General features: G+C 31.3%; 2 protein-coding genes across 2 annotated transcripts; one reads left to right on the top strand and one right to left on the bottom strand.

The window, feature by feature from the left end:
* Positions 1–144: 144 nt before the first annotated feature.
* On the top strand, positions 145–24,126 carry LOC107068363 (unc-112-related protein). Its single transcript, XM_015324678.2, has 8 exons — positions 145–1,058; positions 18,857–19,090; positions 19,186–19,454; positions 19,646–20,071; positions 20,774–21,202; positions 21,447–21,659; positions 22,381–22,617; positions 22,817–24,126. Exons 1-8 carry the CDS (start codon positions 920–922, stop codon positions 23,015–23,017), a joined length of 2,148 nt encoding a protein of 715 aa, XP_015180164.1. The 5' UTR covers positions 145–919; the 3' UTR covers positions 23,018–24,126.
* Positions 23,162–27,784, bottom strand: Tssk (Testis-specific serine/threonine kinase). Its single transcript, XM_089170118.1, has 4 exons — positions 27,106–27,784; positions 26,697–26,870; positions 25,896–26,561; positions 23,162–25,393 (listed from the first exon to the last, which is right to left on the bottom strand). Exons 1-4 carry the CDS (start codon positions 27,187–27,189, stop codon positions 25,223–25,225), a joined length of 1,095 nt encoding a protein of 364 aa, XP_089026244.1. The 5' UTR covers positions 27,190–27,784; the 3' UTR covers positions 23,162–25,222.
* Positions 27,785–27,795: the final 11 nt, after the last annotated feature.

Here is a 27,795-nt window from a genome sequence, read left to right as displayed (position 1 = left end):
AAAAACAAAGGAAAGAAAGAGAATTCTTGAATTTCATGTAAAGCTAGTTGCGTGGTGCCTATACCACCTCCATATTAGTTCGTCCCTGAAGATATAAAAGTTTGACTGAAGAAGGTGCGGCTGGTAAGAAAGAGATGGAAGAAGTAAGAAAGCACGGTGGTGGGGGAAGTAGTTCGCTACGCGCATACCGAACTCGGGCCGCCGAACGTTGACGATTGTCTTCGTTCGTGGCTGCTCGTCGAATTTTCAGTCGCCTAGCCGAGCTTAACCGAGCGCGAGCGTTCGTGCAGTATCGGTCGTGTAGATCGTAAATCGTGCGATCCTGTATCTCGTTTCTTCGCGCTGTGTGGTAGTTGGAAGAGTACAGTGGTGGGAGGCGTTACTCGGTGAGAGATCTCTCGAAGTAAAGGAGAGTTGAAAGAGAAAGAGAGGAGAACGATCCTTCGAAATACGCGTTACCGTATCCGGAGAAGAGATTTTATAATATCGTATTCGCGCGACGACGAAACTTTGCGCGAATTCGTCGTCGTCATCGTCGTCGTCGTCGTCGTCGGTCGTCGGTCGTCGTGATCGTGGTCTTGGTCGTGTGATTGTCGTGTCGTGTCGTCATCATAACTGTTGTTATCATTATTGTTTGTGAAAAGATTAAGATTATTCTAAGATTTAAAATAGGTTATACGAATGTTATATAGTTCTTATTTAAAACACGTGGAAATAAAAGTGGATACCATGATACATTTTAGTGCATCTAAAGATACAACGTTTTGAAGAAGTTTGAGATAGTGCAAGGAACAAGAAGATAACAAGGAGGAGAAGGTGGAGAAGAAAAAAAGGAAGAAGAAGAAGAAGAAGAAGTAGGAGGATAGATTCGGTTTAACGAATAAATTTGGAAGAAAAATAAAGTAAATAATAAAAGAAGATGTATTCGGACGGTCACGAAGTAGACGGCAGCTGGGTGCTGCGAGTCTACGTGACGGATCTGCAGGTAGAGAGGAGCCTACGCGTTAAGGGAGAATTGCACATCGGTGGTGTCATGCTACGTCTTGTCGAGGATCTCGGTAAGTTGAACAAATTAAGTGGTAATAAGAGTATACAATACCAAGCTCAAGTTTCAAATATTCTCTTAGTTGATTTCTAGGTAAATAACACTGTGTTTTAAGATACTTCATTATGTCACTTTTGATTTTGACTCGAGTCGTATTAACATATTCGAAACTTGATATTGACTCTTTTTTTTTTTTTTAATATATTCAATATTTCTTTAAATCATATTCTTACTTATCGAAAAAATTTTAAATAAATTTTGGTAGGATAAAAATAAATAATATATTTAAAAAAAAGTAAAAAGAAAGAAAAACAATTTGGTATAACTACGATGATCAAACAGTGGCGTTGATCATTCAACATAGAGGCAACAAGTTGCGTCGTTATCGGGATCGATGCAGGGCCGCACTTACAATTCATTCATTCTTCTTTCTTTCTTTCTTTCTTTCTTTCTTTCTTTCTTTCTTTCTTTCTTTTTCTATGTCTTTCAATCTATCTTTTTTCTCTTGATTTAAAAAAAACTACGAATGTATATACATATATGTGTATATAATTATCATCTTATGTCGGTCATACGATTCTCGTAATAATATTTAATTGTTCTTTTCGTTTTCGTTTTTGTGTCGTATTTGTCGTCGTCCCTTTCGTTGTCCAGGGACGACGAAACGTGTGTTGGGCAGAGGAGGCAAGCCAAGAGAGTGGAAAAACTGGATGCACCGAACTAGTTTAACGACGTGTAACACGACGACGACACACAACGGATATCGTTAAACGAATATATACACACACGGTTTGCTGCTTAGCTTACGTCTTTAACCCACCCTCACTCCCTCCCCCTTCATTGTACTTTCAATTCTTTTGTATATTGAATTATTTGTAACGTACCAATTAACGGGAATTGTGCAAGATAAAACGTGGGGTTAAATTGTCGTAATCGACGTCCTTGGCCTTTTTCTTGTCTCGTGTATAACGTCTATGTATATGTATGTTTGTTTATTTATTTTTTTTCTTTTCTCTCACTTTGAAATCACGCGTACTTTTAATCTTTCTAGAATGTTTTATTTTGTTTTTCCTTAAATGTACATTAAAGTGCATTATTATTAGTTGATATTAGGTACGAACGAGTAACGTGAATGCAACAGGTATTTCTTATTGGTTGAAATGATTCCCGCTTTATAAACGGCATATGCGCGTTACGTAATTATTTATATAAGAAATGATTGGTTCGTGATTTAAATGTGATCAATAATCTTTGATTTATTGAATACAATTTATAAAAATATAATAATGAATTTCTCTTTTGATTTTGATTTCATTGATTCTTCAATTGGTTCCAATGTGCGCCATTTTTTTTTTCATATTCCGCGCGGATCACAAGAGCGCGAATTTTAAATTTGCACGAAAATTACGATTCGTAGAATGTTAAGAACGATGATATTTTTCATTTTGTTATTTTCTTTCTCTTTTCACGAAATTGATCGATGATATATCATTACCATATTTTTGTAACATTGGCGGGATTTGGTATTTGTGGTAATGAACTTTCGAATTCCTAATGCCAATTAATAATAATAATATATTTTATAATGATTTGTTTAAAAAAAAAAAAAATAATAAAGAACAAAGATTGTCAAAGGTTGCAAAATAATACTATTATATTACTATAGAAATACTTATTGCATTGTATATCAAATTTCATCGATCGATCAATTTCAATGAAAAAAAAGGGGGGGGGGATCCCGTTGAAGCTTTAGAAACTCTAGCTTGAATTGATCTGACAACTCTATCTAGGGTATTACGAGAAGAAGTAAGGAAGGAAGGAAGGAAGGAAGGAAGGACGGAAGGGTGATCCTTTCTTTTTATGTCACGTCACGCTTCGGAAAAATAAGAGACACAAAACAATCTTGATTGGAAAGAGAGGAGAGGTGTCCTTTTATGGGAAGGCGTAAAATCATGAGCGATGATCAACCATGATAAGTCGGTGTAGTCTAGTCCGGTTACATTGTGTGTTATATATTGTCATTCTTTACTACTGTTACTAATACTATCAAGTATTTATAACGATATCAAGTTCAAAATACTCACACATTATTAATACATATATATATATATATATATATATATATATATATATATATATATATATATATATATATATATATTTAACAATGATTTTATATCTCGTGATAAAAATAATTTGTTAATATCGTATGAATTATTTGGTTCATCCATTTGTTTGTAAACAAATTTCTTCTTTGTATTAACTTTTCTTCTTTTTTTCTTTTTTACTAAATTTCTATAGAAGCAAAAAAATACGTGAATCAGCTTAGGCAGATAAATAAGTATTTATTTAAGTACCATGAGTCATTCACTATCACGAATAAAAGATTTTTCGTCTAGCCGCACACAAGCAACCCTTTTGGAAAGTAGCCAAACCTGCCGATAAAAACGAGAACCTCATTTTTTTCTTTTTAACTTTTTTTTTTATATATATAACAAAACCTTGCTGTCTTATCTCTCCTATAATTTGTTTTCTTTCTTTCTTTCTTTCGTTATTTCTTTTTATTATCTCCAGACAGAATTTTTTTCGATTTACAATTTGTCATTTCAATTTCATAGAAGGTCAACCAAGAGAAAAAAAAAGGAGGAAAACAAAAAATATGATTAACACTTGTTTACAAAATGTTATATAATTTTTTTTAAATCATAATAATATTTGATATATTCAAAAGTTAATTTTTTAATTAATCGTGTGTTGCTACGTAATATGATTTATACATGGTATCACGTTATTTTTGGTAATACGATTTTAATAAAATATATTTCAATATATTTCAACGGTAATTCTCGTTGTTTGTTTAACTGATTGTGAGAAAAAGAGAGAGAGAGAAATATATATATATATATATATAGTAAAACTGACGCAAACACTATGTTCGAAACCTTGACCGAGCAATGTCCATTATCGCGGTTAAACCGGGCGAACAACGAGCCATATAAGTCCAGGAAAGTAAATTCAAAGTTAGCTGGATAATGAAGCTTTCTCATAGTAGTTGATGTAATCTCTACAACAACAAAATAAATAAAAAAAAACAGAAAAGGAAAGATATTAACATATATTTATTTTATTTATATTATACTCGGGAAATTATTAAATTTAGGTTTGAGTCAACAATTTGTGGTTTCGCTTGCTTCTACTACAGACAGTTGGTACAACATTTATTTTGTTATTTTATGTTAATTATACTAGTAACCATCATAAATATAGAGTTAGTTAATAACTAATATTATTAGATAATAATAGAAATAAAGACAGTTAATAAGTAATACATTTATTTGTCAGTATGAGTTAAAAAGACTTGAGAAAAAGTCGATTACGAACAACACAACCGAGTGTGATGATGGTAAGTTGATTCGATGAAGTAACTACCGACATCCTTGCAATTTATCTCGTTATTTAGCTCGCCATCTCGTCATACATTTATCCAACGTCTGACTTTTTAGGCCAGGAAATTGCTCAGAGGTATATGTATAACATTTACTAATATAATGTATACATATATGTATTCATTTGAATTTCGAAATTTAATTTTATTTTAAATAATAAAGTAAACAAATATTTTGATCCTAAAAATAGAAAAACAATCTACCATAAAGTAGGAATTTCAAGTATAAGATTTTCAATTTCAATCCACCCTCACACACACATACAAATATATATATTGGTTGAATTGTTACTGACGTGTAGGATTTATTATACGTATCAATGAAAAAGGGTCGACATATATAAGAATAAATCATAGAAGGTTGTCTCTTTCATTACGTTTGTTTTAAGAGACCCACGTCATTTTAAAGGAGATGAATAACATCCTCTTCTTTTCTCTTCTCTTCACTTCTCTTCTCTTAGTTCTTTTTCACAATATCCATTTTTATTTTTATTTCAAGAAATCTACTTTATATTAACATAAAGACATTATGATAAATACTAATCACACGTTGGAAGAAAATGATGATTATTATATTTAGTAAAAAAATATAATCTAATTTTATTATGAAATTAATATAAAAAAAAAGAATGAGTGAACAAGTATTAATGACTAATGCATTAGGATTAGCAGAATAAAATATTACGTGATTGGTGAAATCCCATTAAGAGTAACAGGAAAAGAACTATGATTCATGGTCATCGTTGTCGTCGTCGAATTTTTCTTATTTTTCTGTGTCCCATAGCAGTTACACATAATTTTTCTTTTTTCTTTGTTTTTTTTTTATCAACGTTTACCCTATTTTATTCCTTAAAAGAAAATATATATATATGTTTGCAAATGTGATCACGTAGCATTTTTATAATAAGTTACTTTTTATGAGTCATTTCACATGAATGATGAAACATTTAACGTTATTTATAGACAAAAATTCATTATTTATTTATTAATTTTTTTGATAATCTTATTAATTAATTCGATCAAATTTATAATTCGTATTTTTTTTTTATTAATTATTGAGACTTCGTCATATTTCATATTTTGCATCTTTTTTACTTATTGCACTGTATTGTTGCACCGCGTTCTCATATTGCAACGAAAGAAAGATTCTTACACACAACGATGATGATCCATTTCATACTAGAAAGTGGTACAACGAAAAGAGTATAAGTACACACACACACACACATATATATATATACATAAACAGAAAAACATATAATTCGAAAGGTGGTAGTCAAAAGCAGGAGTAAAAATAAAAAAAAAAATAAAAAGAAAGACAATGGTACATTGTGAAAGAAAAGGACCGGGTAATAGTCCCTACTAACATCCATCTATCCATCTAACCACCACACTACCAAACCAACACCACTACCATCACTACCACTACACCATATCCCTTTCTCTAATCTCATGGACGAACACCACCAACCATTCTCTTACATCTTTCACCTACTTCACTCTCTCTCTCTCTCTTTCTTTCTGTAAAATGCGTGTCACGTGTCTTCTATCTTTCTCTTTCCCTTTTTTTTTTTCTTCATTTGCTAACACTAACACTAACAAGATGATGTCTGCCCACTACCACCACCACTATCACTAACACCACTGCCATCATGATCATCAACATCATCAGTCGTAGTGGGTTTAAACATAGTTTCTGACGTCAGCGAATCTTCTGTATACTCTTCTCTCAACTGTCCCTGTTTCTCGCACTCGAAACATCTGTCCCCCCCCCCTTTCTCCCCGCCCCTCTCCCCCGTTTCTTCCCCCTTCTCCTCTCGTTCACGTAACCCCACTCTCACCCTTCTCATCATTCTAACTCTAAATTGTAAAAAAAAAAAAAAAGGTTTTTCAAAAATGTAATTGATCGAAGAATTTTCTTGGAAGTCAAGTCAGTCGTTAGTAGTAGTTATCATCGTGTGTTGTTCGTTTTAAATTAGTAATAGTATATCGTCTTGATCGAATGATCAAGTGGGGTGGTGGGGGAAGAAGGGGATATCAAGTTATATAAATATTTGGAGGAAAGTTGAAGGAAGTTTAGAGAATTGTTTTGCATTAGGAATAACAACGACAGTTTGAAAAATTGTTTTATTTCAATATATGAAAAGTAATAAAAAAAGTTAATAAAGGAATAATTATTAGTGTATTGTAAAAAATGATTTTGAACTTTATGGTCAACCGAGAAGAAAAAAGAAAACAAAAATGTATTTCCATTCGTATAAGGTATTGAATTTATACAAGTTGCAAGTTACCTTCTCTTCTATCGTAGAATGCACCGACCGACCTTCACCTCTCGATGCGATATGAAAGTGCAAATCGAGTCGAAGAAACATTGAAAAAAAAAGAAAAAAAAATTCCAACTTTTACCTTTATTCTAATATAGGTGTGTGAATGTCTAGTCAGATTATAATTTAATTTAATTTAATTTGATTTTTTTTTTTTTTTTAATAGATATAACGTATATTCAATTATACGCGAAATTAATTATAATCATTGTGTTATAATGAAAACAACATAGGAATGTTCTTTGTTTCTTTTTTTTTTTATATTAGATGAAACTTAATTTATTCTATAAATAGACGATGCTCAAACGACTGGAACGAATATCCGGTTGATGAGAAAAACGTGAATCGATCGACGTTTCCAATCGTTACTTCCGGTGATAATTAAATTTCCGAACAATGAATACAAATAGGAGAAAAGAACGAAAAGAAAACAGACAAGAGAATAAAATAAAATTCAAATAAAATGTAATTATAAAAATATTATTACACAAATACGATATGAAAAAGAGAAGAAAAGAAAAAGAAGGGAAAAGAAAATCATGAAGGAAAAGAGTATAATAAAAAGTATTAATAAGGTTCTCTCTCTCTCTCTCTCTCTCTCACACACACACACACACATTGAAACGATTAAAATCGAATGCGTAGGCGAAACTCACTTCTCGTTTTCCATTCACTTATAACGCCTTCGTTTCCATTCATGGTGTTTAGAATTCACTTACTTAGGGTTGTACGTAATCGTACCACGCGACGTCATTCTTTTATACGGATCTCACTCATACGATAACTAATTATTATCTCACGATTCTTATTGAAAAACATTGGAAAATAAATTCATGATATATTTCATTGAGTTTAATCTAAAAAAAAAAACAAACCATTTATCTTATTATTACTTATAACATGTCTTTCATTAGATAATATTAACCCCTTGCACCTATTTTCACGAGTCTGACTCGTTGTTTAATTTCATGTCAAACGTGAATATCACGAGTCAGACTCGTGATCTTAATCTATGAATGTTTCAATTGTTTTATTGTTTTTATATTAAACAATATAAAATAAATCGTATCGTGATATTTAATTCTATGTAAAATACGAAAAAGGATTATTATTGTTTTATCATTAGATAGAAATATTATTTAGCAAAAGGAAAAAAATTTAACAGGAAAAGGAGAAAAAGAAAGGGGAGAAGATTTATCCTAAACATGATGACCGGAAACGGTCTATAACGATATCCATGAATGCGGAAAGCTAAGAATGTGCATGCACTGGTTGATAAAGCGTCCAGGATTCTTGTATATTCTGTGTATATGTAGATAGATGTACGTGTGTATGCATAAGCATACCAAGTATTTATGATATGCGTGTATAGATTAGTACATACATGTGTATGTACATGTGTATATACATATGTATATAATATACGTGCATTGCACGTAAAGATATCGGCTTTATACATATATATATGTATATAATATTTGTCGTCATTGTCGTTGTCGTTGTCGTCGTCGTCGTTTAAAATTCAAAAAGTCAAAAGTTAAATAGAATTAATATTATTATTAATTTTAAATATGATAAATGTAATAATATTAATATTATATATATATATATATAAATTAATTAGACAAGTTTTTGTCATATAAAATAAACGAATTATTAAAACAATTAAAACAAAAACCAAAAAAAAAATAAATAAATAAATAAAATTATTAATTTAATTTTTTTTTGGTTTTTATTTTAATTTATATTAAAATTTCTTTCTTTTAACTTTTTTGAATTTTTCTTTGGACTAATATGAATCGTAAAAGTAGGGGGGTGAATAACCTCATACAATGTAAGTATAGTTTTGCAATATACATATAGGTGTGTATATATTATAAAGTTCGTACTAGTGTAACGCAACTATTCCGGAAGCAGTGAAGACCGGTCGTGGCTCATTAACGCGTGCGTTTCCCGTGGAGCGACTAATTGCACCAATCCTATCATCATCATCATCATTATGAACATCGTCATAATCATCATCATCATTCCCACTTTTACCTCTCCCTTCTTTATCCCCTCTCCCCCCTTCTTGTTTGTATCTTCTATCTTTCTATATTCTTCTCTTATTTCTTATTTTTATTCTTTCCTCGTTCAATCACAAAACTATGTCTGGTTAAAGAAAATCTGACAATTTTATTCTCCTCTATGAAAGGAGGTGATTTAGTGGAGGAAGGAAGGAGGGGGGGGGAGGTGACAGAAGGAAGAAGGGTATTTGCAATGGTGAATGTAGAAAATAGTATTCGATAGAATGGGGTGGTGAATCAAAATAACAAGGGATGCAAATCGAACGATTAAGAGGTGAAAAACACCCATGGTGATACCCCATTTAAGCGTGTGTTTCACCCCTGATTGCTGCTGAAGTTACACGAAAAAAGAAAAAGGGTGAGAGAGGGAAATAGAAAAAGGAACGGGGGGGGATAAAAGGGAAGGAAAACAAGTCCCTAAATGATCCGAAATAAATAAGGGGATAAAATTTGTTAATGGATATCTATATATATATATAACACAAAGGAATTGTCGTTTAGTTCATGCTCGTTAAACATTTCGCACGCGAATTAATTTCTATCATTAAGACTAAGTCAAGAGGTTGTTTTAAATGAACACGCGTGACTAATATTCTTTATGGTTTTCATAGTTCACGTTCTATTATATTCATCTATTTATTTTTTACGACACTTATATATATATAAAATTGGTAATAAATAAATTAAGTAACATTTAAAAATAAAACGCGAAATATACCTAGCCTATAGAAATACTAGTTATGTATATTCGTAATGTTAAATGTGGGTCAAAAGCTAATCGTAAAATCCCGCTTACAGTTTAAAATACCGATTTAAATCAATGGCGTGTCCTGAATGTGACGTCACCGTTACAAAAGTTTGCCTGGGAAGAGCTAAAACGAGCGATTTCGTATGTACTACGAAAATGATACCACCGCCCGCATCTATATACACCAACACACACATATATATATAACCACATACACGTTCGTCCTCGTGTATTTGCCCTCGTTCGCTTAAAAGCTAAACGAAATCGATACTTTCTTCTTTCCTTTTCATTTTCTTTTTCTTTTTCATTTTCTTTTTCTTTTTCTTTTCCATCATTCGTTGGGTTAGTTGGGTCTCTCATCCCTTCGATGGGATGTGTCCTGCAGACGCTCCTAAAATTTCACCTACACCTTTTATGTTCATCGAATCGAGTCAACGTGTTCTCAATATACATACAATCTTTCTTCCCTCCCCTCCCATCCCCCACCCTCCCTTTTTTTATACCCTTTCCCCAGTCCCCTTATTGAACTCGATCTCACTTCACGTGATCGTTATTGTTTGCTTAAATAGAGTCAAAATTTGGCATGCTTAAATTATATATACTAAGATACTCCTCCGGTCACACGTTGCTGTGGCTTTGTAATAAAATGTTGATTTTTAATATAATTCTAATAAACTATTTAGTAAATTAAAACAATAGACAAAATAATGGCACAATTAGAAAAAAAGAAAAAATACATAAAATAATAATACACGAAAAAAATATAAAAAGCATAGAACAATTTTAATGAAATAATATTTGATCATGATATTATTTATTACTAACGTAGATGATAATAATAATAATAATTAAGATAATTGCCATTGTAAACAATTGAAATAAGTATAAAAGCCATAAAGCTAATCATATCGTAGTATCAGAATATTTTGTTCTCTTTTTATTTTTTGGAGGGTGAGATGAAGAGGAGAGGCAGGGGTGGGAAAGGGAGGATTAGAAGAGGATTAATCATTTTAATTAATAAAATTGTATTTATAATTGTAGACAATAAATTAGATAACAATATAAAAAAATATTTAAAAAGAAAAACAAGAAAAGAAATGATGTTATTATTATATGACAATTAGTCTAGAGGGAATAAAACCATCATCATTGGTGCACATTCGTTCATCTTTTCCACGTCCCACGACCCACACTAACCACTCGCATTCTCATCCCTCATTTTTTCTTTTATTTCTTGCTTTATTTCTTGTTATATTGCGACTACGCATTGTTAAGCACGAACGTGTAGGAGGAGTGTCTCGAATATTTGGGATTGCCATGCCTTGCAGTTCTTCACTATTTTATTCCTATGAAATCTTCTTGGGAATTTCATACGTGATTTTTCGAAATAACAGAGAAATACTTTTTATTATTACATATATATGTTTTTATATTTATAATATAAGGTCATTCTTTTTTTTAACAAATTTTTTTAAAAAATTAATATAAAACAGTTGGATGTATGTTAGTATGAAATTTTTTTTTTTCATAATGGTTTCATTTCAATAATAATAAGATTGTTGGTGTTGTACTACTGATCAATGTACTGATCATTGATTGTAGATGTGTAAAAAATTGATTTATTATAAAAATCAACTTTTGTATTGAGTCCACCAAAATGCAATAAATGAATTTTTAATGAACATTAATTGATTTTAAAAAGAAGAAAATAAAAGAAAGAAAATGTCTTTTACGCGTTGTGTTGTTTGTCGTGTTGCATTCTACGTAACGGAAACAGTTACGACCTTGACTCGAGAACGAGTGAAGCATACATATTCATTTGGTGCACCATAGAAGGCATGCACGTCATCGATGTGCTATGAGAAAGAAAAAGAGAAAGAAAGGGGAAAGGGAGGGGAAAGAGAGTTTACCTGTTCTCCGTTGGCTTGTCGAGAGAATATTTCATAGCAATAACGTCAAACGGTCTTATCGAAACATTGATAAGAAGAATAAAATATAAAACAAATCGAGATAATCGATATTTTTATCGCAAACTTGTGTGTAAAATTTGTTCATTCACGGTTAATTCATTGACTAAAAAATTCAATTAACAAAAAAAATAAAAAACAAGTCTCTCAATGATTTATATTAAAATATAAATATACAAATAAATAAAAGATTAAAGGAAATATAAATTAAATAAAAATAAAAGTATTCTCTTTTTTGTTCTCCCACGAATGTTTCGATTTAATTGCCAAATCGCAATTGGAACTACTCCCTCTCTCCTCCCTCTTCCTCTCTTTTTTCTTTCCCTCCTCTTTTTTTTGTCCTACGAATATCGGAAGAAGAAGAAGAAGAAGGGTGGGTTGGTGGGTGAAATGGTAGAGAAGAGAGAAAGGAAAAGGTCCACTTAATCGGCCCGACAAATCAAAGGGAACTCTTCGTCAGCCGGATTTCAGACGTGGGTTTTCTGAGTTAAGGGGGTTGTTGGTGTGTTGTTGTGATGATGGTGGTTATGGTGGTGATGGTGAGATGGTTTACCAGTCCTTTCCGTTGATCCTCGAATCTACTTGAGAAAAAGAGAGAGAGAAAAAGAAAAAAAAAGAAGAAACGAAAGAAGAAGAAGAAGAAAAAAAATGGTGGGAGTGTAGTGAAGGGTTGGTGGTTGGTGCTGAGAGGTGGAAAGGTAGTTGGAAGAAAAGAAAAGAAAAAGGGAGATAAAAGGAAAGAAAAAGAAAAAGAAAAAAAAAAGAAATCGTAAAGGGGGTACTTTGAAAAACGAGTGGTTAGTAGTAGTAGTACTGGGTACTACGCAAAAACCACCCTTTTTGCAAGCCCTACCTTTAACGTCAACCCCTGTTCTTCTTCCCTTTCTGTAGAAAATAGCCGGTTTTCTTTCACCTACCATCACTGTCGATTCAACCCCCAACCCTCCAACCTCCCTACCATTGCTTGCTTCTTCTCCCATTGCTAAACAATAGACAATACATCGATCCTTCCTATTTGTAGGATCGTCAAAAGGGGGGGTTGAATTGTAGTAGTGATGGTATTAGTGATGGTGAGTAATTATTTCAAGTTTTACGCGTGTGGAGAAGAACCGCCCATTTCTATTGTACACCTCTCACGCACTTTTACTTTAACTATTGGCCTTTTTTTTATTATTTATGGTGTTTTCGTGATACCAATCGATAGATAGTTTTTGTTTGTTCATGTTTTGATTTTTTTTTGTTCACCTCGAACAGCTTGAGTAGGAATACAATTTAATTGAAATTTAATGTGTAATTTTATTTTATTATTATTTAAATTAACGTTTACAATTTTTTCATTTATGATCATCATTTTATATTTCATCACATTCCAAGTTACACACCTTCGTTCGTTCTTATTATACTTTCCTATGCATTTCCATATTTTATCTTTATGTATTTTTTATTGACAAGTATCACGCAAACTGGATCATAGCTATTATATCCCACGCGAATTTTTTAATTAAATTATATACATTAAACTTTCAATTGATAATATCGTTTAATCTTGCTTCATAATAATCTCTTAATAAATTATAAATTAGATGGTATAATATTTACAAATTTTCAATAATAATAATAATACATATAGTCTTAATATATATAAATTACGTGTCACGTAATTAAATATCACGTCAAAAAATAACAAAACAAAAAAATAAAAACAATTGTTTAAATGGTTAATATTTCAAATACGATTTAACGTTAAGTATTGTAAAACGTCGTGATTTAAATAAATATGTTTGTCTTATCCAAATATATCCAGTGTGATAGAAAAAAGCCACACATATGCAAGTTTCCCGGAAACTTCAAAGAATGTTTGTTATTTTTTTTTGTCTTTTTTTTTTTGTCAGGAAGTTTTTAACTTTGTTAAGAAAAAAAAGACCACGTTCCTTGCAAATACGAAATACGAGTAATGATGAGTAAATAATTGTTTTGTTTCTTTTTCTTTTGTAATATCTTCAAGTAAAATGATTCAACGAAACGAATGATTACTTTTATCCTTGTTTTTAGTTTAAAAAGAAAAAACTACTAATCGTTTTCTACGTGACGATAAAACGTGGATAAGAACAACACACGTGCCTATATCACAAATAATGAAATTTCTTGTGTTGATTTTATATCTTCTTCTTCTACTACGTTTAAAAATACAAAATCACGAGCAATATTTTTTTCCACGTTTTCTCTCGACGACGTCTTTTTTTTTTCTCCGCTTCTTCTCTCAGAAAACCAGAAGTGCATAAAGATAAACAAACTCATTCTACCCAATGTGTTAAACGACGATTTAAAGAGAATTTTATAATTGGTTATTTAAACTAATGCAACATACTCAACAACACTTTACTTCCTTCTCCTACAGTTGCTGGTTTCTATTCTCGGATGGTTTACATGAAAAAAAAAAAAAAAGAAATAATAAAAAAAACCTCTTTCAAGAGATTAGAAAATAATATATGTATATAAAACGGTTTAGAAAAGCTTAGGCATGCGATACTTGTCTGGCTTAGTAGAAGTAATAATTAATGTCCTACTTTAATACGACCTTGTACCAATGTACAAGATTATACAGATCGCTATTAATTTTCTCTTATATATATATATATTATTCATCGAAATAAATTGAAAATGAAAAGTTGAAGAAGATCAAAGAAATTATTGCTTTTTTTTCTGTCTCTCTTTCTCTACTTTCTCCCCTTCTATCCCTCTTCACATCACGATAGTGTGTCATCGTGCCACACCTAACTGTTAATATCTTCGATAGATGAACAAATAGATGGATCTATTGATCGTTAGATCGAAGAAATTTCTTTCTATTATGCAAGCCACGACATGATGCATGCTGCATGCTGCACATAGGAAAACTTTCTTTTATTAACTTCAACAGGACGTGATGTGTCAAGTTATTTTATATACTACACCCACTTCCGTCTATTTCTAATCCGAACTTCCGTCACCTTCATTGAATTGGGAACGTTGAACGGTAAATTTTTATTTAAACGTACAAACTTACATCCAATTTTCTGTCAAACTAGCAAAGTTTTATGACGAAAATATAATAATGGCGGGGGGGGGGATGTATTTTAAACTTTGTTCTCGATCAAAATTTCAACACTTGTCATTTCATTATAATGAGGATTATTTTATCAAAATGTTAAGAAACAAAGCATAAAGAAAAAAGAAAAAAAAAATAAAACGATTAACTCACACCTTCAGCATGGAATAATTTAATACGAACGTTTCATTTATTTTTGTCGTCGCATTGGAAAACAAGTCGTTGGAAAGATTCCCAAAGGATAAAACGATGGGCTCATGATGGGATGGGATGGGATGGGATGGGATGGGGGGAATTCGTTTAATTGAGAATTCCAAACGAATACGACGAGTTTAAAGTCCATGGCAATAAAACGCTCCTCGAGGAAGCTAATTGGATCTCGAGATTTCGAATCGACTCTCAAATTAACCCACACTCTTACTACCCTCATCACCTCCCCGCCCCCATCCTCTAGCCCCCCCTTCTCGGTAAGAAACTTTCATTCGATATGAGAATTAACTAATTCTCATTTGAAGAAGCTTTTTTCTCCTTGTCTTTCATTTTGTCTTTTTAACCAGAGTCAATTAAATCACCAAATTTATGATCCTAATTTAAGATTAATTCTATCAGAAGAAGAAGAAACATATCTCTAATGATCGTTATTACATTTCTTTTTTGTTCTTTTGACTTGTGTATAACTAAATCGTGAATGTTTATACAAAAAATAAAAATAATAATACAATAACAATATTTAACTTGTTATAGTTGTTAATATGTTGTTATTGTTAAATAAACGTTTATAAATACAATATAAGAGATAAATTTGTCAATTTAATTATAAATTTACAAAGAAATTTGATGCGAAGAATTTAGAAGCAGTAAATATACAACAACAACAACAACAACAACAAATATCTAAAAAAATATTGTAGATAAGTGATGAAGTTGGGGGCGGTGTGAGGGCGATGACGGGGGAGGGAATAGAGGAGAGGAGAGGAAATTAGAACAAGGAAGAGGAGAGGAGAGGAGAGAATAGAAAATGGGAGGAAATTAGCCAATGTTAGAAAATATCGTGATAAACTTGATAGTAAAGTAGGACGGTCGTTTAAACGATGGCATGCACATCTATATATATGTATGTATATACGTAACGATTTATAACGAGCACAACCATAATTTGTAACGCTTATGCGAACTGAATCGAATCAAATCGAATCGAATCGAATCGAATCGAATCGGTAAAGATCGAGATTTAATAATTTTTTTTTTTTTCCAAGAACACATTTCTCATCAACGACTATTTGCGCAGTAGTTTTATCATCGTTTTTAAGACTGAAAGAGAAATCTTTATATAAGCTTGCTTTTATATAATTATTATTATTATATTTGAGATTATGAAAGTATTAATAATATTTTATTATTATTACTTTTGTAAAGGAGATAATATAACGTTCAAAATATATAAATCATTTTTTTCTCTTTGATCAGATCATTTTAAAAGATCAATTGAATACTAATAAATATAATCATTCGAGAAATAAATTACAAATGATTAATAATTCTTTGTTTGTTATTATAATACAAACAAAATATCTTTATATATAAACCATGACACCATAACTTTTGTTCTTTCGATTATCTCACGATGATTCAAAAGAGAAATAAAAATCTAAACCCAGATATTAATGTTCAAATTATAAAATGTAATAAAAAGTGCGTTACTTTTTGCGGTAAATAAATACATCCCGATAAGGAATCATGGCGTCATTCATTCGGTTGAAATATTCTCTCTCTCTCTTTCTTTCTTTCTTTCTTTATCTCTCTCTGTCTTTTTGTCATCAAATGGTGACCAAAGAAGGCGGATTTTAGGATCTCCGGTCCATGAAAACAAGCGGTTAACTTCGCGGTTGCTTCCTCGGTTGGTGGTGGTTCGGCCTAAAACGTGCGAGATATTTATAGAGCGCAGCTGCAGAATCGTGTGCTTCTCTCTGTGTGTTTTCTGCTGCCAGCCACTCTATGGGGAAACACTCTTCACCTCTCCTCTTCTTTTACCACCCCCACCCCCTCTTATCCTCTCCCCATTCTCTTCCTCCTCCTTCTTCTTCTAATACTACACTACTATAACATCTACTTATTCTTACAGTCAAAGGATTACGTACAGACATACATACGTACACATAAACAAACACCACACACATACACCATACACATTTTACTTCCTTCTTCTTCTTCATCTTCTTCTTTAACTACTACTACTACTACTACTACTACTACTATGTCTTCTTATTCTTACAATCAAAGGATTATAAGTATACACATATACACATAAACGTAAAGAATCATCATCTTCACAAATCGTAACTTAGGTTAGCAAAAGACATAACGGTCTTGTGAAAGCGTGTTACTTGTACATTTCTTACGTGGGTATATTATTCTTTCAGTTATCTCGATAAATATGGTCAAAGAATGAGAATAAAATAAAATGAAAACATTATAAAAAGAAAAAGAAAATGAAGTAGTTGATTAAAGTGGGTAGGTGGGAATGGGGGAGGAAATCTTCTCGCAAAATGATCTTTCCTTTTTCGTTTAACGATTTAACTCAAGGATACGTTTACTTACACATGTGTGTGTGGTGTTATATAGTCTCTTTCTTATAAAAAAAACTTTATTTAGTTCTCGTTTTATTTGAAAAAAAAAACACACACACACACAATTTAACAATCCCTAACGTAAAATCAATTCTGTTTAAGTCTTATATGAAATTGAAGCATTCCTTCCCCTTCCCTTTCTTCTCCTTCTTCCCCCAATTTAACTTTAAAAGAAACAAACGACCGAGGTGTTTCTTGGGAACTCATTAAATCCTAAACAAATAATTATACTTACCCCATATTTTCTCTTTCCCTGTGTTCCACCCTCCTCAACACCATTCGCTACCGAATAATCCTTTGTGTTTTACCTCCCTCTAGGATCGTTTCTTTTTAACTGTCTTCAGTCAACAGGAGGGAATTGTACGTCTGTGTGTATCTTCTATAAAGACAAATAATTAAGATGATTTTTTTCTTATTCTCGTAATTCGTCTTTAGTATTATTATTTATTTCATGACAAATAAGTTAATCTTCTTTTTTTAACTGTATATTTTATTTGATTAAATTGTTTCTCTATGAACCCCGTATCTACGATGGAAGTCGTTTACTAATGAACCCACCAAAATTTATGAGCTCATTTTTATAATATTCATATTTTTTATTATTTCATTTTGGTGAATTCGTTTGAATGTGAAATTTATATTTATATTTTAATTTATATTTTCCTTTTATTTTTTTTTTGTTACGGTGAATAATGCGAATAAATTCCCCTTTTTTTTTTTTTGGACGAAACGAATTCGATCGGTTTTTTCTTTTTACATATTTTCATTTTCAAGGCAACAAAGAAGAAAGAAAAGAAACCTTTGAATCGCCCGACACAACATTCACCGCAAAACGAATGTGGTGGTCTCCAACCTTACCCTTCCCTCCTCCCCCCCTTTACCCCCGTTGTCTTCTTCGTCTTCTTCTTTACGAGGTAAAGTGAGAGGGGCGGGAAAGGGGGAGTGGAGGGCAACCCGCTGCCGTTACTTTCTTTCGAACAAATCGTCCAGGGTAAGAGATGCTACGACGACGACGACGAACGGGGGGAGAAAAGAAAAATATTGGAATGCACAAGCCGAAAGGGTGAAGAGAGACACGATATTATTTCCGTCCCGAAGGTTTCGCGTTTCACTACTGAAATATTTTCTCCTCATATTAGCAGTGGCGGCGGATTAAACGGTAAACGAACTAAGCTTGGACCCCCGTAGGGTTCTGGAATACCATAGGAGAAGGGGTCTTTACAAGTCTTGAAATTTGTTTTTTATTAGGGTTAGAAGGAAAGTTATGTTTTTTGAAATAAAATTTATGATCAGTGTGTTGCAGTATAAAATTATTAATTTCTTTTTTTGTTTTTTTTCTAATTTAAATCATAAAGCCCAGAAATTTGTATCACTTGGTGAGAGGGGAGGGACCCATCGTTTGACTTAATCCACCATTATTATATTACATTTTACTGTTTATTACACTTCGCCATTTTTATGCTCCGCCATATTATTCGTATAATAGAAAATGAATTAAAACATTAGAATCACTAAGGATAAATAAAAGAAAAAAAATATTTTACAGATATCGCCATGGATTGGTCGGATCACGCTTTATGGTGGCCAGCACGGAATCATTGGTTGACAAGAACGAGAAGTACATTGGATCAGTATGGTGTTGCTGCAGATGCATTATTACATTTCACTCCAATGCACAAAACACTTCGTGTACAATTACCTGACATGCGTTCCGTGGATTGTAGGGTAGATTTTTCAGTAAAAACATTTAACGCAGTAATCAATCTCTGCAAAGAACTTGGCAAGTTTTATCAACTTTATGAATATTTCAATAGATAATCAATTATTATTATAAAAAAGAAAAGAAATTATTTTAATAATTTGTATACATTTTAGGTATCCGACATCCTGAAGAATTGTCATTTTGTAAACCATTGGAACCGTCTCATTTGAAACACAATTTAAAAGATTTACCAACGAAGAAGAAAATTGAAAATCAAAAGAACGGTCATTGGAATGTACCAGCTGATACGAATACCTTTATCCCAGCAAGTCAAAGTCCCAGAGGATCAACAGGAAGCCTTGACCAAAGTAGTCCCTTCATGTGTGCCCCAGTTACACCCAGTAATAGGAATCACAGTACACCCATCAGTTCTCCGGTATCGGTTAGTATATTAATATGGAGACAGAGAAAATCAATTATTATCTGAGTTTTATAAAACTTTAATGTGATAATACTCGTGTTAATATAAAAATTGACTATATGTCAATTACAATACTAACAATTTTAATTAACATTTATATTATTTGTTTTGTTTTTGTTTTCAAATAGAATGACACGTTAAAATCCTTACAGATTCAACATACAAGTACATGGAAAAGAAATAACAACTCGTCAGGTTTTGGCAGTACCGGATCTTTCAATGCAAACAACAGTACGATGAGTTTGGAAGCATTAAACGGTGGTTTATCTGAATCCCTTGCACAAAGTCCGGCTTCAATTTCACCGGAAGTACGCTCGAAGTTAATCAGGCCAAAAAGTCTCGTAGAAAGGGCAAGAATGAACGTAGCATGGTTGGATTCTTCACTTTCTATCATGGAACAGGGTATACGTGAATACGATACTCTAAGGCTCAAATTTAAATTTTATTCGTTTTATGATTTAAACCCGAAAACCGATGCTGTCAGAATCAACATGATTTACGAGCAAGCCAAATGGCAACTTTTAGCCGAAGAAATTGACTGTACCGAAGAAGAAATGCTCATGTTTGCTGCACTTCAGGTACATAAGAAGAAATCTTGTGTTATTTTTATTTTATCCTATTGGTCAAGCTTCATCTTTTATGTTTTTTTTCTTCTTCTTCTTCTTTTGATTTTTCAGCTGTACCCCATAATCAAGAAAAATATTTTTTCGAAACTTAAACCTTCTTTCTAAAGAAATTCATACGATATTTCTTCTTCCAAACGTTTTTCCCACGAATTTTATAACGTAATCTTGTTTTTCCCTTTCTACTTGCATTCTCTTTTTTTTCTCTATTTGCAGTCTCTCTTTTTTTTAATTTTATTTTGTAAGAGTATTCAGATAGAAGAACGGGTATTTTTTTCTTTTTTTTAGGAAGACGCGTACGCTTATTTTCACTATCCAAACATCCGTCAGCAATGGTGTTAAATCGAATCCGATTCGTTACCCACGCGTGTTTACACACACACACACACATATATACACTCGACAAGAACTTATCTTTATCTCTTGACTTAAACTAACGTAATCTGCACATGCCTCTTAACTTACGATATTTACTTTTTTTCCCCTTTCTCTTTCGCGATATTTATCACGATGTTATTTCCATCGAATATATTATTATATTCCTATGTTAAAATTAATGAACATTGCTTTTTGTTTTTTGTATAATATAATTTCTTATTAAAACATTCCTAGTAAAAGTTAGTTGAATCAAAAAAATAATTGTCATATTTTTCCTAGGTTCAAGTAAATCTTCAAGCTAGTATGCCACAAACAAGTTACGATAGCAATGGTGCATCATCTCCCGTAGAAGACGACATAGATGCAGCATTAACGGACCTTCAGGTTACCCTCGAGGGTAGTAACATAAATAACGGTCCAAGTGACATCACGCAGGTGCCAGAACTTTGCGATTACTTGCGTTTCTTCAAACCAAAACGTTTCACATTGAAGGCGTTCAAGCGATACTGGTTTACGTGCAGGGATTTACAATTGAGATTGCACAAAACGCGAGAGGAAACAAATAGTTCGGATTCACCGGCATACGTCATTAATTTACGTGGATGCGAAGTTACGCCAGATGTTCATCTTTCTCAAGGTCGTTATGCTATAAGATTGGAGGTACCAAGTGCAGAAGGCATGACCGAAATGTGGATCAGATGTGATACCGTAAGTTGTATAATCATTTATATAATTTTATTTTCTAAAATACAAAAAAATAACATATAATATTTATTTATAATTCAAATCTCGTTCAAAATTAATAATTTGATAACGTACTTATTTAAATTAAAGTTTTTATATATATGTGTGTGTGATAAAGGAATAAATGTAATAAATTATAAAGTTAATGCATTTGAAAATAAACACTTACAATGCAACAACAACTTCATTCCCAATGTTTATTATTCAGGAACAGCAATATGCAAAGTGGATGGCTGCTTGTAGATTGGCAGCGAAAGGTCGTACATTAGCAGATTCATCTTACGAAACTGAAGTAAACAGCATTATAGCTTTTTTGCAACTTCAAAGACCTGCTCCAGCACCAGCGATAAATCCAAACTCTTTGGATATAACACCGGATGATTACGTTGCACCAAGATTCGTAAAGAGGCTTAAAGGAAAGGTATAAACACTATTTTTCGTTATTATATTTTTACTATACGAATTGTTTAACCACAAATATGTTTATTATCACTGAATAAATAACATAGCAATTTAATTTCAAGTAAAAGTTTTGAAGGATTCAAAAATCCTCAGAACACTCAGAAGAAAAAAGTTGCAATTTGGAAATATTTATACAAAATAATTCTAAATAAACAAAATTCTAATTAGTTTTAAATTATTTTCTTAAATATTTATCTAATAAATATTAGTTATTACTATAATTATATACTTATTAGTTAGAAAAAGTAATTAGTATTTTAAAACTTTGTTAACACTAGATATACTACCACCATTTTTATTATTTCTACCACACTAGTCAAAATGAGTGGTGTATAAAAAAAATGCTTTTTGACCCTTCCAGTCTTTATTTACTTTTAAAAAATAACAAAAAATGTTTAACAATAATAATTTTAATAGATAATTCGATTTATAGACATTTTGAAATTATTTACAGAATTCAAATGTTACATGTAGTAGAAATTTTGAATTAAAATGGCCCCGACCAGTCAAAATGACAGGTCTGGTATATCTAGTGTTAATAAATATTTCCAATTAGTTAACTTTGATCTCGTTTTCTGAAAATTTTGGATATCCTTTATAGCAAGGTTAATAATTTATCTATCGATTTATCATACAAACGAACGGAACCCTTTAATCATGTTTCTTCAATTTCCATGAAGCTGGTTCATAGGATTTTAGAGGCTCACGCTAACGTAAAGGATTTGCCTTTGGTTGAGGCCAAATTGAATTACATAAAGGCTTGGCAATCACTTCCAGAATATGGTATATCTCTCTTCGTAGTTAGATTCACCGGTAAAAGTAAAGATGAGCTATTAGGTATTGCCAATAACAGGCTTATGCGAATGGAACTTAACAGTGGTGATCATTTAAAAACATGGAGGTATAATACTATGAAGGTAAGTTTGTATATTTTTCTTCTTTCTCATCATCCTCAAAGTTTCTTCTTCTTCTTTTTTTTTTTTTTTTAATTTTTATTTAAATTATTTATCGATAATAAATAATCTTGAAAGTTTCAAATAAAAAATACTAAGAAAAATATTGTGTAATTGTAAGAAACAAATCTGTAATATAAGAATAATTTATATTTTTATCCAGGCATGGAACGTAAATTGGGAAGTAAAACACATGATGGTACAATTCGAAGAAGAAAATATTATATTCGAGTGTCAATCAGCTGATTGTAAAGTGGTACACGAGTTTATAGGTGGTTATATATTCCTATCGATGCGTTCAAAGGAAGCTAATCAAACATTGAACGAAGAAATGTTCCACAAATTGACAGGTGGTTGGCTATGAGTAAAATCTCAATATGAAGAAAAAAGTATGCTTTTATATTTTTAAAAGAATGTTCTATTATTCTATGGTTTTTTTCTTTTTTTCTTCTCTCTTTCTTTCTTCATAAATCTTACTTGAAAGTAACACTGGCCATTGTCAGTGAAGGTTAATAAGGAAAAAAAAAAAAAAAAAAAGAAGGGAGAAAGAGGAATAAGAAAAATATTTCTAAACAAAATTAATAATTAATAATTAAAAATACGATGGATAAAACGTTTGGGAAAAGTAAAATTTCGTATATTTAAAATAATGCTTTAGATGTGTAAATAGAAATATGAATTTAATCGTCCAAATGATGATTGAGAAATGCCTTCTTTATGAATTAATAATGCAACTCTGATCGTTTTATATATATATATATACACACATAGATCTTTTATCGTCCTTGAATTAAGATGCATTAGGATGAATAATTATGTAAAATAACGATCTGTCAAGAGATTAGAATTAAACAAATGCGGATTTTAATTTACGCATGATAATACTATACCAATGTACGGAACGTTTATATATTTTGATAACAAACGAATAATATTTTGTTGTTATCTTTCTCAACAACAACCTGCACGGACGATTAAAAGTAAAAGTATATAAAAAAAAGAAAAAGGAAAAAAGAAAAATGATGTAGTTTACTTATTGTTTTACTTTAGATTAAAAGAAAAAACAAATTATATATATATATATATATATATATATATATATATATATATATTATAACGATAAAAATTCTTTTATGCTTTTCATTGGTAATGGAACAAAAATGCAAAAGTTTCGACTAGACGCTTGTTGGAGAATGATCTTGTAAATTAATAATAATAATAATAACTTACGTTCTGCATAAAACATATTAATACGCGACCCGCCGATAGTGTGTTAATAATTTTCAGACGATCTGATTTATAATGTTTAAATCAGAATTTTTGTTTTTTTTTTAACGATTTGACTTTACCGTTAACGATTATTTATATATATATATAAATATATAATGTATACAATGAGTGTCTAGTCTATTTCACGCGTACCTTTATATAAAAAAGAAATAAAAAGAAAAGAAAAGAAAAAAAAACAAACAATCACGTCTGTGCATAAGAAGAAGTACGGTATAATATTAATAATATTAATAATATTAATAATAATAATAATAATAATAATATTAATGATTTTGATTAATAAAAAAAATAATCATGAATTATTATTTCTAACGGCACGAGATATGTTTTCCCCAATTTAATAGAAGGTGCTATTATAATATTATGATACTGAGCGAGATTGATTTGTACCTTGCGATAAATAATAAAAATCGTGTAAATTATTTGTTATCGTTTTAACGTAGGTTGCATACAAAATACGCCAAAATTTTTAGTGTATCTTACACATTCGTGCTTGCGTGCGTGCGTGCATGAATATGTAAATGTATGTATGTATGTATGTATGTATGTGTGTGAGTGTGCAACTTACGTTAAGGAAAACTATATACATATATATATATATATATATTAAAATCTATTTACTTATACCGTTATATACATTCTCTATATACGATATTACGTTATATGTATATGTAACCAGAAATTATAGTTTTATATGTTAGTAGAGTATAGTTGTACAATAAACTTAATTGATTAATGATTAACGAAGAAAAAATATTACGATTTTAATTTATAGTCGTCTTTATTCTAGGATATTTTAATTAGGCGACTTTTTAAAAAGGGTCTCCAGTTAAGAATCGTACGAAAAATACTCCAACGAATAAATTAGCACGTGCTTTTTATCTTTGATGATGATGATTATGATGACGATTGATGATATATATTGAAAAAGAAAAAAAAACAATTAAAATCTTGTTTCTTTTTCTATTTTCTATCTTCATTTATGATTTTTGATTAATTGTCTTTTATTTGTATTTTTTTGTCCCTTTTCTTTCTGCCGCCGTCGTCCACGTTAAACAAAGTTAAAAAATCGTGTAGATTTGTTTATTTGTAAAAAAAAATATATATATATATACATAAAAATATATATGTATATATATATTCTTATCAAAAAAATAATACTTTCTCTCGTACTTGTAATAATCTGATTAACAAATATCAAACAACATGTTTAAAACACCTTCGGTTCGAATTTGGGATTTATATAATGAATATTCTTGATTCTTGATAATTAAAATGATCATTCAACTGGTATGGATGATTGAGTATCTTTGCCAGAAGTTCCAACAGATTTGACAGGGGTACTTTGATTTTCGGAATTTTTAAACTGAGCTAAACCTTTTGAAGTAGGAAGATTTCCGGTTCTGGCAATGGAACTTGTAATAGTACCGCCACCAACACCACTGCTCACCTATTTTTAAACAAGTAGTTTATGTGATGATCTATGTTCATTTTTATCTCTATTATGTTAAAATAACTGAATGATCATGATCTATCGTTTATCGTTTTTAAAGAGTTTCAAGTAGAATAACATATAACACCCACAACGTGAATGTCTATTAATAAACTACGGTAATAAGATAAGAGTAATCAAGAAACGAGTGAGAGATGATTTATCTAATGCAGGCCTCTTTTTCAAATATGAACAAGACACAAGTAACTTCTGATCATTTTTATCGTATAACCATTGTTTTTCTCTCTTAGTTTTTCAAAATTATTATTAATTATAAAATGATATTTACAAGTTTCAACGAGTTTTATATATATTGTACTTATAATATATATAATATTGTAGGATTCGTGAAAAAAAATGAACCTAATTGCAATTCCAACTAGGATTTTACGTTTTATATTTTCTATTCTATCTTACAATATTATATATATAATAAAAAATGTAGAGAGAGAATACGAACCTGTGGATGAATAGGTGGTGCCGAATGAACTAATCTGCCTGCAAGAGAATTGACTTTTTCCTTTTTGGTGCGTACCCATTCATGACCAAGTACTCTATCAAGAGTTAGCCTAAGGGTGATATCCGGTTCAAGGATATGTCTAACAATACTCTTCGCCGAGGTTGAAACAGCTTCTCGTACTCGAGATCTGAATACCCAATTCCTTGACATTTGATCTTTCAGAAGTTTTCTCAAATTGGAGTCATCGAAAGGCATCGACGCATTCAACATGATAAAGAGAATAATACCGAGTGACCAAACATCAGCTAACTTAGGATTATACGGTGTACCGGAAACAACTTCAGGCGCAGCATAAGCGGCAGATCCGCAATAAGTTCTACTTAATACTCGTCTACCTTCGTGATCTACGCAAAATCTTGCAAATCCAAAATCAGCCAATTTAACGTTAAATTTTCTTGACAAGAGAATATTCTCGCACTTTAAATCTCGATGAGCTATATTCTTGCTATGAAGATATTGCAATCCCGATGCCATTTGACGAAACCATAATTTGGATTGTTGTTCGGGTACAACACCATTTCTCGTTACGAAGTCCAATAGATCACCGTTGTCAGCATAACGCATAAAGATGAAGACTCTTGGTCCACGTTGCAATATACTATGGACCTGTATTTACGTATTAACATATCCAATCGATCGAAGATACAAATATATATATATATATATATACATGTTAATTGATTAATCAAAGTTGGATTGTGTGTCTCCTATTGGAACGTTCTCATAAAGAACGTATCTTACTTGAATAATATGAGGATTTTCGATTTTCGTTAATATCTCCAATTCCCTAGGAAAAAACTTCTCGAGAAAATCGGGCGGTGCTTTTTCCTTGTCAAAGATTTTACAAGCCAATCGCATTTTTTTCGAACTTGTTCCGTCGACATATTCGGCCAAATGTACAGTGGCATAGGAACCCTAAGCGATGATATTATATTTCATACTATTTTATAATACATATTTAACTTAATCCAATGAAAATCTGTTCTTATACAATTGTAAACGGTAGAACGGATTAACTAGCAGGAAATAAAAAATAAGAGAGAATAATGAAAGGACAAATAGCGTTTTAACAACTTCAAGAGGGATGAACATCTAAATACAATCTTTCTTTGTCCCTAATATAAGGGAGAAAATAAACAGCAAGGAAAACCTGTCCGATTTTCTTGCCGATCAAATAGCCCCTCTGTTCAAGTGCGTTTACTTCCGAATTTCGAGGGCTCAGTCGTGTGGCCATGCCAGTGATTCTTCATTGGGGGTTGTTCACCAATACTCAACACAATAGGCAACCATAAGGATCAAGCTTTTGTTTGCTTGTTAAAAGATCTTATTAATATCCAAATGATTCCTATGCTTTCCTCGTTAGTTCTTCTTCTTCTTCTTCTTCTTCTTCTTCTTTCTATATTTTATCTTTTTATTTTGTATCTATCATACCCTTACTCTGTCACTGTCACTTAACAAAATTTCAAATTATCTCAACATGGACAGAACGGGGTATAATTATGTGAACCGAAGGAGGTGGATAAGCAATTTCTTTTACATTAATAATCCACCCACGTGGATACGTTTTGTCATTTCAATTAGCTAAGGTCACTAGAATTTTGTACGTTGATATACCAGCTTGTTGAGCTTGGTGTGGAAGCGGGGCAGAGAAAAAATTCGTGTATCATTCGAGCGTAGCCATTATACGGGAAAAACAATATACTATTGATTTACATTAACGCTATTTTCATGATTATTTATCGATTTTGCGATATATCTTTGAATTTGATGGATCTTTTTCTATTGGTCTTCATAATTTATCGATTATTCGAATTGAATTTTTTTTTTGTATAAAGAATTA

The sequence above is a fragment of the Polistes dominula genome, unplaced genomic scaffold (assembly GCF_049000335.1).
Source record: "Polistes dominula isolate Pdom_NZ unplaced genomic scaffold, Pdom_raw_medaka contig_29, whole genome shotgun sequence".
Taxonomy (NCBI): Eukaryota; Metazoa; Arthropoda; class Insecta; order Hymenoptera; family Vespidae; genus Polistes; species Polistes dominula.
Note: the sequence above shows the minus strand (reverse complement) of the source record. Positions and strands in the feature narration are given on the sequence as shown.

Excerpts from the sequence above, each read along its gene's own strand:
- LOC107068363 (XM_015324678.2), top strand. The coding sequence starts at position 920 with ATGTATTCGGACGGTCACGAAGTAGACGGCAGCTGGGTGCTGCGAGTC. Across the intron at positions 20,072-20,773 it reads TCATGTTTGCTGCACTTCAG|GTTCAAGTAAATCTTCAAGC; the intron begins GTACATAAGAAG and ends TATTTTTCCTAG. Across the intron at positions 22,618-22,816 it reads GGAGGTATAATACTATGAAG|GCATGGAACGTAAATTGGGA; the intron begins GTAAGTTTGTAT and ends ATTTTTATCCAG.
- Tssk (XM_089170118.1), bottom strand. The coding sequence starts at position 27,189 with ATGGCCACACGACTGAGCCCTCGAAATTCGGAAGTAAACGCACTTGAA. Across the intron at positions 26,562-26,696 it reads AAAATCCTCATATTATTCAA|GTCCATAGTATATTGCAACG; the intron begins GTAAGATACGTT and ends ACGTAAATACAG. Across the intron at positions 25,394-25,895 it reads CACCACCTATTCATCCACAG|GTGAGCAGTGGTGTTGGTGG; the intron begins GTTCGTATTCTC and ends GTTTAAAAATAG.